At 41.6% G+C, this 11,958-nt stretch overlaps 2 protein-coding genes across 2 annotated transcripts in view; both read left to right on the top strand.

Annotated features, from left to right (window-relative positions):
* The window catches only part of PASK (PAS domain containing serine/threonine kinase), a 21,277-nt gene extending 10,178 nt beyond the window's left edge, over positions 1-11,099 (top strand). The window contains exons 9-18 of the mRNA XM_009323195.1: positions 738-912; positions 1,255-1,621; positions 2,297-2,478; positions 4,421-4,588; positions 5,373-5,498; positions 6,115-6,249; positions 7,786-7,985; positions 9,448-9,581; positions 10,602-10,748; positions 10,956-11,099. Coding sequence (XP_009321470.1) covers positions 738-912; positions 1,255-1,621; positions 2,297-2,478; positions 4,421-4,588; positions 5,373-5,498; positions 6,115-6,249; positions 7,786-7,985; positions 9,448-9,581; positions 10,602-10,748; positions 10,956-11,065 — 1,744 coding nt within the window. The 3' untranslated portion in view covers positions 11,066-11,099. The remainder of the gene's footprint in view (positions 1-737; positions 913-1,254; positions 1,622-2,296; positions 2,479-4,420; positions 4,589-5,372; positions 5,499-6,114; positions 6,250-7,785; positions 7,986-9,447; positions 9,582-10,601; positions 10,749-10,955) is intronic.
* Positions 11,100-11,196: 97 nt separating this feature from the next.
* Positions 11,197-11,958, top strand: part of MTERF4 (mitochondrial transcription termination factor 4) — a 2,013-nt gene continuing 1,251 nt past the window's right edge. The window contains exon 1 of the mRNA XM_009323194.1: positions 11,197-11,229. Coding sequence (XP_009321469.1) covers positions 11,197-11,229 — 33 coding nt within the window. The remainder of the gene's footprint in view (positions 11,230-11,958) is intronic.

Raw genomic sequence — 11,958 nt, 5'->3', positions numbered from 1 at the left:
TTTTTGTTTCTCTCTCTCTCTAGTTGTTTTTACTTTCCATTACTATTATTATTAATAATAATAATTTCAAGTATTAAACTGTTCTTATCTCAACCCACGAGTTTTCTTGCTTTTGCTCTTCCAAATCTCTCCCCCATCCCACCGCAGGGCGGGGAGGGTGAGCGAGCGGCTGTGTGGTGCTTAGTGGCTGACTGGTTAAACTCAGTTAAACCACGACACCATAGTAACGGAAGAGTGAGTAGTATACAGTATGATGGTTTTCTCATTCTTTTGTCATCATGATATCACTAATAACTGAATCCTTGCAGTGAAGACAGCATTGCTACTGATCGGCTGTCAGCCCACCATAGAGAGCCTTACCTTGAAACCTGGCTTGACAGAATCAGAGCAGCGGAACAGTGTAGAACAGTGGAAACTGCAGGATCAAATAATTCTCAAAAGATGCTCTCTGCAAGACTCTCTCCCACGTCATCTGATTCAGAACAGTTGGATTTAGGTCAGAACATGAAGATTCCAGTAAGAAGCAGTGATAGTGCATCTGGTGCATCTGAGAGTGGAAATGCCAGTGAGACTAGTATCTTGCCTAACCAATTACAAGTTCATCATCAAGACCTCAAGGAAGTAAATTGTCAGCAGATCTGTGGGTTACCATATGAAATGCTGAAGCATCAGCACTCTACTGATGCCTGGGGACAAGCTTCTTCAGTAAATGTTGCCTGGTCGCCTATTTGTTCTAGGCTAGAAGACAATCCAGATACCACATCCTATGCCCCAATTAAGCTGCCTTCTGATGTTACTTGTAACTCACCTGGAACACCAACAATAGATGAGCCATGGTCTGCGACAACACTGGACTGCAGACAAGACTTTCAAAGCCACATGGTTACAGGGCAGTTGTCAAAAACAAACTTGGTGTGTGATGCAAAACATTCCAGCCTTGAGCACATTGTTGTTGAAAACTGCCTGCTAAATGATGCTTCATCCTTCTTTGCAAATGGAAGAAATACTATCCATGATGTTTGCTCAGGAAATAAAATGGGTTGCAATGCTTCTGCACCAGGAGTTGCCACAACCTCTGGAGACGTTAAAGAATCGGATGCGGAGCTGAACTGTATTTGCTCTGGTCTTGAGGTACTGGGTCTGAATATTGGCATCAAGGGGAACTCAGATAATTGTTTAGGTGTTACTGCAGCTCTTGTAGGAGCATCCTCCTCTAGTGCAGTGGACTCAACTGTAGGCTATGTGCTAACTCAGAAAAACAGTGCCTTTTCAACTGGGCAAGAAAAGCAGCTGTTGAATGGTATTGCCATAGAAGATGGTTCTGGGTGGCTGGCCTCTCAAAGGCATTTAGAAAACGCTGAAGAATCCTCCAAAGCATTTCTTGAGAAGCCTGAAACTCTTGCAGAGACTGTGGGGGACAACGTCAACAGAAACCCACTGAAAAGCAAAGGTAGTCCTGAAGAAGACTGTCAGTTGCATGGGGAGCAAAATACGGAGATAAAAGTAACATCGACCCCAGTGAAACAAGAAGAAAGGCCGAATCCAGCAGCTCCTTTGACCTTGGAGATTCTGGAAGGCAGCTACACTGGGAATTCCTGTCACAGAGATGGTTCACAATTAAGTAAGTTAAACCTATTTCTCCCCTTCCCAAAACTCTTATCGGGATGCTTTTTTTGACCCACATTTTTGCAGAAGGCAGACAATTCTGGTTAGAAGCTTGCAGTGGAGATGAAGGAAGAAGCTCTAGCATCTAGAAGAAAAAGTGGTATTTAAGTCTACTCAGAGGGTATTGGAAAAGCAGGTGGTATAAAATACAAAGTTACTAAGAAATTAATCCAGACTGAATAGTCAGAAATATTCTTAAAACACAATTAAAAGATTTGAACCTGATAACTCCTTCTGAACAAAAAATATAAACTCCATTGTAAAACTTGTATTTAAATTGTGTAGTGGAATGTGTTTCGTTCACTCCTTCAGCTGGATTCTGTGGCTTGTTGTATAAAAACCCCATTTTTATCTAATTTAGAATAACAATGTGAAATTAATAACCACAATTGGACACTGACAAAAGTTTCTGCCGGAGGGCGGGAACTGTGGAGGTAGCTGCCAAGTATCTCTAGAATAGCTGTGCTTTTGTCAGCCCCTCTGATGATTCCTTGCTGAGTAGGTGTTCCCCAAATGAATAATGGAGGAATTCACTTTGTTAAGAGCTCAGAATTTTGTCCTAAAATGTCTGTGGTCATGTTCAACACTAAAGTTTCATTCTACCATTTGACTTCCTCATCTGTTTCTACAGGTATAGTCTTTGAAGTGAAACGTGTAGAACTGCAGGACCCTGCCATACTTTTCTGTGTCTGGGTGGTGAAAGACCTTCTACAGAGCCAGAAGGAAGCTGTAGCAAAGACTCAGCTTTTGCTCTCAAGTCTAGCAAGCTCTGCCCAGTCTATTGCAGATCTTTCTACACATAGTGTCGGAGAAGTACGAAATTCTACCATTGTATAATACTGAGCATTTCTCTCCTTGTTTGACTGTTAAGCTGAAGCTAAAGTTGAAAACTTTTTCAGATTAAAATAATGTCATGAGGTGGTGGGCGGATATTGCTGTTTCTTTGTTTCCCTATTTTTATGTCAAAAGAAATATTTCTTTGCTGTAAAAAGGACAATTGCTATTTTGTAATATTTCTGGTAGTGTGTGTTTGGCTTAGTGTAGTTACCTTTGCAGTCTGAACAATGAAAGCACCTAATTTTAAATTTGTTCTTAGGCTGGTTTAAGTACATCTACAATAGAAGTTTGTACCAGTGTGGTGAGATTAATTTTTAAATCAATGTAATCACACTGGCACCAATGACACAACATTATTAAAAAAGGAAATACTAGGCTGAAAACTGTCATTGACTGACTTGTGTCAACAAAAGAAAACTGCAGTTTTTAGCTGCCTCCTGAGATGCTGCATTCGGGATGATATACAGAAAGCTAACAGCGCAGAGCTGAACTGTAGGTACATGTCAATGCCGCAAAACCCGAACACAGAACTGCTCAGGCCTGCTTTTTAGTTAGTAGTGGGATGTAAAGCTGACAGTACTTTGACCAAGGCTGTACAGGAAAATAGTATCTTTGATCAATAGAAATAGGTAACGGTGATCTTCTAGAACCCTTGCATAAATGTAAGGGTTTTCCAAGATCATTCCCTAGATCTTTACGTAGCTGGATTTTATGATGACCTTAACAGAGAAGTACATACATATTTAGATATCACGTGTAACATGTATAATGGTGGCAGTTCCAAACTACAGGAGACTCTAAGGAGCTGCTGTTTATTGACAGGTACTGCAGATTAGACATTTAGTTTCCCTCCCCTGCCTTGCCTTTAATCAGTGAGTTGGGAGATAAAGTAGATATTTGAGTGAAAAACTTGTCTATTGGCAAAACTTGCTATTTGGAATATTTTTTACGAGACCTTTGAGAGCTGAGTAATAAGGTAGCTCTTGTTTTCCTTTTAGAAAATCATCTTCTGTGTATGTCAAAATGCATGTCAAAATATAAGCAGTTCTGACCATTTCATGTATAACTCCAAATTCACTGTTCAAAACAAACGCCCCTGTGAGATTTGTTGTGTTTCCTCTCAGTATGGAATACTGTGTATGTCATAAAGATGTTCTGTTGTCATGCATTTTAGACGCCATCTTTGGTGGAGAAACCTAATAATCCCCAAGCCCCATCCTCAGAGCAAGAAAAACTGTGGTGTTTAATTTCTCATGTAGTGTTGCAGGCCTTGGTAGAAAGGCATGCAATATTTCTTTACTAGGGATTTTACTGGAGTGTTAAAATTTAGGAGGGTATGCCTTGAACTTGTTTGCTCTTTGTGTCTGCTAAGAGACCAATCTACAGAACTAAAATGCTATCTTACCAGAAAGTTTGGTAAACACTGGTCACTTAATATCTTTCATATACTAACTCTTTTTAGATTACTGAGGCCAAATTTATAGACAGGGCTTAAAGCAGCACCTTTTTAGTTCTGTCCATCTAGAATACACTTACCTGGAAAAATTACAATATTGAAAGTAACCTACTTCTTATTCATCAAATAAAATTATCATTTGGTGATAGACCACAGTGAATTCATTTTCCTACTTGCACAGAGAATTTTGTGCGAGCATCTAAGGTGCATGTGCGTCTGTTTTCTTTACCTTTCTCCGAGTTAAGGAGTATTTATAGCTGCTGAGAGCTGACTGTTGACTTAACCTGTCTCATATGGTGATGGTTACATCAACATACGGTTCTTGCTATCAAAACCAAAGATCACTCCTTTTAGCTATTCTTGCAAATGTGTACTTTCTTTTCAGTATTTACTTCATATTATAAAAATGATTCTGTGGCTTGCTCATTTTTTTTCTTGCTATTTTTTTTTATCTGTACCTAGGCCATTAGATCAACTTCACTTTTTGAGAATTCACGAAGAACTGAAGAGCTTGAAGGATTAAGGGCATGTGAGGGAGAATATGCAAAAAATTACAACACTCTCAGTCTTATTGGCAAAGGATCTTTTGGCTTTGTCTGGACTGCCAGGGGCAAGAAAGATCACCAGGAGGTCAAATATTTCTTTTAGATCTCATTTTCAATAATTATTTAGGATGAAAACTGAAAGGTTACAGTGTTCATATTCTGTCAACACTACACTATTAAAAGCTGCTATATGGTAGTTTGGGGTTTTCCTTTGTTTAAACAGAAATCTGAAATCACTAACCTCATGGAAACAGGACGGCAAAATGTTCACACTGATGTAGTATATGAATGTTACCTAAGACAACAGGCACAGAATGAGACTGACCATGTAGCTAATTTAACCTGTTGTAAGAAGTATACATTAAGCTTAACAGAATTACAGGTTTTAGTCTTCCGTTACTAAAGAGAATGACAAACTTCAAAGTCTTTATTGTGCCACAACTCAAGAATGTGGGTAGACATGTTGAGGTTATAGGACCCTCCTCTTTATCAGCAGAAGTATTTTGGGTGTTGAGAGGCAAGCTCTGGTGTTTCTCTGCATGAACGTTAAGTGCTCATTTCCGTCCACTGTACCCCTATGCCAGAAATCACCATTGCTGTAATTGGGTTGATAAGAGAGCTGGCCTGTCAAAGCCTTTAGAATTCAGAGCATCAATAAAAAGAAAATAAATATATTCCATTTCTGTGCATCATTTGACTTCTAGGACTAAATTAGTTTAAATATGTTTAAGGATACTATAAGCAATGCACATTGGGTTACTTCTGTCCTTCTAGTAATAGGATTCACTAACATTTTTCCTGGAAATTAACTTACCAAACACTTAAAGCCATACTTCTGCAGGTGATGCTGAATGCTGTTGTCTGTCTAGGTTGTCGTAAAGTTCATCTGGAAGGAGAGGGTGCTTGAGGACTGCTGGGTAGATGATCCTGATCTGGGGAGAGTTACTCAAGAAATTGCAATCCTGTTGAAGCTGCAGCACCCCAGTATCATTAAGGTACAGTGAACTCAGCGTGAATGCAGTTTGAACTGCATCAGATGGTTCGTTTGAATATTTGGTGTCTCATGTTCCTCTTCAGGACTGAGGAAGTATCCTGTATTAAATCTACCTTTTCAGGAAAGAAAGGAACATACCTATCCTGCTTTGTTTTGGAGGGTATGTTACAGCAGACTATCGCTTGCTTCGACACTTTTACCCCAAACAATTGATGTAAACATAGATCTGAAGGTGTGACTCAACAGAAAAAAAGCCTGTACGTTATTTCAAGATGATAAGATGCATATCTTGGAAGTGTGATGTCACATCTGAACATGTACTAGTTCAGTAAATAATCTGGATACATATCTTGATTCTTGTTCTTTGTTTTGGGGTTGTTGGGTTTGGTTTGGTTTTTTCTCCCCAGAAAGAGAATTCCTCTTGGTTTTAATTCTGCTTTCAGTTTCAATTATGCTCTCTTTTCAAGAAACATTTGTGCCCTGTGAAATGAGATTTCAAGGATTATTATACATATTGATTAAATCTCCAAGAGGAGAGCAGTGTTTGTTTAAAACAAACAAACAAAAAAGGCAGTTTGAGGATGAAGCACATGATTAAAAAGGTCTGTTATTTATAGGTGCTGGATGTATTTGAAAATGAACGCTTCTTCCAGCTGGTGATGGAGAAGCATGGATCTGGTCTGGATCTCTTTACATTCATTGATAATCAGCCCAACTTGGATGAGCCATTAGCGAGCTATATATTCAGACAGGTGAGAGCTGGGAACTTACAGGTGATACATACAGGTAAGATTTGGTTAATATAAGAACCAGGACCCTATTTCGCTCAAAAGAATTACTAGCTAATCAGCAGGCATGCTGAATCGGAGTCATGCTCAATACCTGCAGAACTTTTCCTCATTATTCTGTAGGGCTGATTTCTAGCTAACTGAAATGTTACCTGCAGAAACCTTGTTAAGGTTTACTTAGAAACCTATAACAAAGAAACCTTTACAGGACTTTACTTCATATGAGGATTTCCTATAGAGCCATCGCCTCTTGGCTATGATTGTAGCAGCACACACCCCCTGTCACCAGGATGCCCATTCATGTAGCAGTCACATTTCCTCTGTGGGACAAGGAAAGCGCACGGAAGTTGCCCCAAGCCTCGCTAAAAGCCATGCTTTCACTTAGATCAATGCTTGTTTTAGATTGGTTACAGGGGTAAAGTGCTCTCCTCTTTTTAAGGAATTTAAAATCAAGAAATTATCTTGGATTTTAACATGGCATAATGCAAAATAACTCAAGGTAGTTCACTGTGAGTCAGGAGCTTGCCTGAAAGCTGAATTGTCCTTTGTTCATTGAGTTAACTGCAACAGCAGTCCCCAGGTAATGCCCCCTCACATGTTTTAGAGTAAATTCCCTGCTCTAAGGTATGCAAGAATTACTTTGCCTGTGGTAACCCACCACTGTGTCCACACTCTCCTTGCCTGGGGTGCTGATGGAAGAAGGTAGTGAAAGTGATGCACCTTCTCTGTGTCTGCTGTGCAGTGTGCATTCACAAATTGCGGTCTATGGTCCCTTTAGACTTCGAACGGATAAGCCCTTTTCCTAAACCAATCTTGAGTTTGTAGGGGTGCTTTCTTACTTCAGACCTGTACAGTATTTCTCTGCAGATGGAGCTTTGTATTATAAATGGAAACCTTTCTCCCTCAGCCATCTGCTTTTCTTGCTCACATGTATTGTGGTAAGGATCACGATTGTCTCCAAGGTGATATAATTCTGATGCTATTCTTAATTATGGCACTATGGCATGAATCGTGCAAAAAGAAGAATGGAATTTAGGAATGACTATGTTATTTATACCAAACTTCACTCTTAAATGCTTTGTCATCCTGCAATATCAGAGGCACACAGTAATATCCTTCTGAAGAAATCAAAGGGCCCTCCAAATGAAGCTGGGATAAAAATAGAGTAACCTGCAGGATTGTAACAGTAAGCTCTGATGCTTCTAACCAAAAAAACAAGCACATCGTGACTATAGCATGCCATCTTCTTCCACATTTGTGAGAGGAAAGCAAGCAAAGGCTTTTTTAAGTCTCACTCCCAAGAGCATTGTAACACCCACTGCAGCAATGCTGACAGGCATGCCTGAGTTCATTTCCAGTTACCAGTTACCAGGATCTGTATCTCGTTTATATAGTGTCAAAACAAGCCAAAATGTGGCTATTGGAACTCTGTGATGCCACGTAGATTATCCAGAAGGACACCTCTGTGCAGTAACACCTAGTTCTTTCTTCCTCTTTCAGCTTGTATCAGCTGTTGGGTATCTCCACTGTAGAAACATCCTTCACAGAGATATCAAGGATGAAAACATTGTCATTGCTGAAGATTTTGCAATTAAATTAGTGGACTTTGGTTCAGCTGCCTACCTGGAACCCGGCAAATTGTTTTATACCTTCTGTGGGACAATTGAATACTGCTCACCAGAAGTGCTGTCTGGCAAACCGTATGTCACCCTCTGAAAAGTAATTTTTGTGTCTATTGCACCAAAAAAATGTGTGTGCAGGGCTGGAATAGAGAAGCAAGCTGCTTTGCCATTGGCACTCTGCTGGAGTAGCTCACTGCAGAAAACTGCAGTGAGATTTAGGGCGCTGCAGTGACAGAAATTACTTGTGAAGGTTTGAATGCTTATAAAGTAGGGCACTGCGGTGACAGAAATTATTTGTAAAGGCTTGAATACCTACGAAGTTGTTTCTGACTATGTCTGTTGACAGGCTTTCTTATTCTGGTTAGATGTTTTGCAAAGCCTTGTACTAATGTCTGTCCTACTGCAGAGCCGAGTTCAAGAACAAGCATATGATTTTCATTTCCAGCCTGGTAGAAGAGTCTGGATGAGTTGTGTTGTGACTTGAATCCTTTTCCCTTAATCTTTCATAACGTGTACGTCAGCTTGCTAACCTTCTCTTCATACCTGTATCTGAACACACTGACGTGTCTCTACTAAAAGCAGCTCTTTTAGGGAGGTGGTATAAGCAAGTGTTGCTGTATAGCATCTGCCCCTTACCATGTCTGCATTTTGTAGTTCTTCCACTCTCATCTCATCTGTTCCCTTCTTTCCTACTTGCTTCCCTTTATGAATTTTTGCAGTTTGATCATTGTTCATCTCCCCATTGATTTTTGTGCTCCTCTGGACTCAAGGGTTCTTCCCTTGCAGCTTGCTGCTATCTTGGATGTGCTGCCGAAATCTTAGCTGTCTTTTTCCTATTCTCTCCTTCTCTGAGTGCTCTTTACCTGGAGGCTGGCAGTCTCATACCCACTCCTGGAGGGAATCCTTACCATCACAGGGTGGTAAACATTAATTGTACGTACAAGTATGTTATCTTGCTCTTATTTCACAGCTGTTTTCATGGGTCCTTCAGGCAGCTCCTCTTAATGGGGCGGGGAAAGCTATGCAAGGAGAGGAAATCCCTGCTGGGAACTAGATGGAAGATGAAGCAGCGCTGCCCTGGGAATTCAGCCTGTTACTGTGTGAAGAAACTGTCCCTTTTTCTCAGATGGAATCTAGATAGTTAATATTTATTTCCAAATAACTTTTGTTTTGAAGGGGATGGGAGGGGGCAAATGGGATTCCACTGAGTGTCTGATCTTCCATTTCAATACTTACTTGATAGTTTTGGCTTATGGTGAAGAAGGAGGATGCTTAAGTTCTCTTGTCACCAGCTTAAACATGTGAAAGGCTAGGTGCATATTATACGTACTCATCAACTGAAATTGGTTGGCCGTTCTTTGGTTTCATGGAGAAGGATAATACAGACTTTTCAAAAACACGTGAGATCCTTATTAGAATTCTCACAAACTTCCTGTGTTAAAAATTGGAAATAAGGGCTATCAGCTGCATTTTTTCTTTTTACTTTAGCGCACAATTATGTATTTGCAATCTGAGTTTATGCAAGTTTATTTCTGCATAGGTACCATGGCCCTGAGCTGGAGATGTGGTCACTTGGTGTCACACTTTACACCCTAGTATTTGGAGAGAATCCCTTCTGTGAGCTGGAGGAGGCCACGGCAGCTGTCCTGAATCTTCCTTGGCCTGTGTCAAAAGGTGAACTTTTCCCATTTGCTTTTCTAAAGGAGCAGATCTCTTGGGAAAGTATGAGCAGTATTTATTCCCTGGAAATAAAGGAGAAGATTGGAAAAATGCTTCCAAATGTGCTCTGCAATGATTTTAAAAGCTGCTCACTGAAGCAGAGTTATCCGAGGTAATCCTATTCAGGGAAGTTCTGCAGTTCTTCATGCGTACAATGAATACAGCTATCTGCCGTATGTTTTATTAGTTTCAAATTCCAGGCCTCTCATTTATTATGATGATTCAGCCCATCAGCTTGTCAAGCTTCAGTGAGGTTTATACATGAGAAAACCAGAACAAATAATGCCTGATGGGAAGGTTCGCGCTAGTAGATAACTTTAAGATCAATAATGGCACTCTTGTAACTCTAACACAAGTTCTATCTCACTTGAACTATTGCCAATCCATGCCATGTCACTTTTGGGACGGATGATAATGTGTTAATTTATAATTTCTGAATGAATTGTATGGCTTGACCTCACAGGAAAACTACATTGGCCTTGTTTTCTGTTGGAGGTGTAGAAAACTAATTGAGTGTCAGGCTAAAGAAATCTTCATCAGCAAGTTCTCTGGGGTCGTTAGGAGCACTACGGTTATAAGGCTTCAGGGTGCTGCAGTTGACTGGTAAATTCTCAAAGCTTTCCCTGAACCCCAAGTGCACTTTTAGTCACAGATCAAACACGGGATGACTGCAGGGCAGGACTGGGCTCGGAAACAGTGAGGCAGAGTTGCCTCTGTGGCATTTGCTTCTACTTCGGTCCTCCTCAGTGTCGTAACTCTGCGCTCAGTTCTCTGTTTTCACAACCTGGAAATCTCAGATCATTCCCAGAGCTGAGCACATGTGACTAAGACTGTGGAAGAACAGTACTGCACAAGGGATTAACGGGGAGGATTTGTAATTAAAATCTGCGTTCTTTGAATATAAACTATATCTTGCATTCCCAGCATGCCTAGAATACAGACTGAGCCATTCCTCTTACTGCTGTCTCTCCCAAGGTCTCATGAATCTAATCGCTGGGCTTTTGCATCCTGATCCAGAGCAGCGTGTGACTCTAGCGATGTTAGTAGAGGATCGCTGGCTGAAGCAGCCTGTGAACCTGGGTGATTATACCTGGGAAGAGGTATACATCCCTGCTGGGACAGGTGAGCCGTTGTTTTGAAGGCTTTCTCCTCCGCCCGGGGCCCGCCAAGCACACAGGAATGATTTATAAGAGAAGGCTGAGCTGTGGTTGGCAAGATACTTCTCATTAGAAGGTCATCTGCTGATACCCAAATGTGCTCAGTTTAAAGATATGCCTGTTGTCCAGCGGGACCTGCGGTTCACCTCTCCCTGTTTGTCTTTCTCCCTAGAAAGCAGCAGAGTCAGAAACAGTTCTGGTGAGCGCACACATGCAGACAGGCTCCCAGCTCCTCGCGGGGAGAGTGAGCCATGCTTGAACGGCTCACATGCTCTCAATTGAGTGTGCGGATCCCTGCTGGGAAGAAGCAGCGGCCGAGGAGTGCCAGGGCTGGGGTCTGGGGCATCGCTGCCATCCCTCCCTGCAGCACAAGCCCCTCGCTGTGGAAGTATAGCTCCCTTACTGCAGGACACATGCTGTCACTCGAGAACCAATGGGAGTTAATTGTAAGAACTTCTCTCTTGTAGAACAATTGCTACTCCTTTCTTGTAGAAAGATCTGATGGTCAGCACTGAGCAGGAGGCAGGGCAGCCTTGAGCTGCTCTGCCTGGGCACGATTCCTCTAGAAAAGCCTCTCACTAGTAAGTGTTTGTAATTGTTCTTATACAGGATGTGCATTAAAGCTGAGGCAAAGATTTTAAGATCTTGTTTAAATTGTTAATAACTCAGAATATATTTTTATTGGCTGTTTTTACCTTTTATGTGTAGTGTCACTCTTTCTGAAAAGGGAATGAATAAACACCTTTGTCTCGATTGACTGCCCTCTGCCTGTTGGTTGGAGTTTGTGTGCACAAAGAGGCCTCAAAAACAGACACAGAATTGCATAATGTAGGGGGGAGGGGGTGTCCCCTTTTGGTCAGAGTCCTCTCTGTATCCAGGAACATAGTCCTTGATTTTGATGAGACAAAGGTCCAGGGAAAGAAAAAAAACTGATTCCATAAAGAGAATTTTAAACAATTCAAAATACTGAGACAGGGCGAGCTCGTGCACGGTGCTCGGGAGGAAGCACGGTAAGGGCAGGGGAAGTGGGGGGCCGCGTCCCGCAGCAACTACCGTGCCTTCTCCTGGGGGGGGGCCAGGCCGGCTCTGGACCCCATACGCACGCTCCTTCCGAGGCGGTCGGAGGCGCTCGGGGGGTCAAGCGCTGCCTGCAGCGGAAGCGTGACCGCTCCAGC

Source organism: Pygoscelis adeliae, unplaced genomic scaffold (genome assembly GCF_000699105.1).
Source record: "Pygoscelis adeliae isolate BGI_AS28 unplaced genomic scaffold, ASM69910v1 Scaffold544, whole genome shotgun sequence".
Lineage (NCBI taxonomy): Eukaryota > Metazoa > Chordata > Aves > Sphenisciformes > Spheniscidae > Pygoscelis > Pygoscelis adeliae.
Note: the sequence above shows the minus strand (reverse complement) of the source record. Positions and strands in the feature narration are given on the sequence as shown.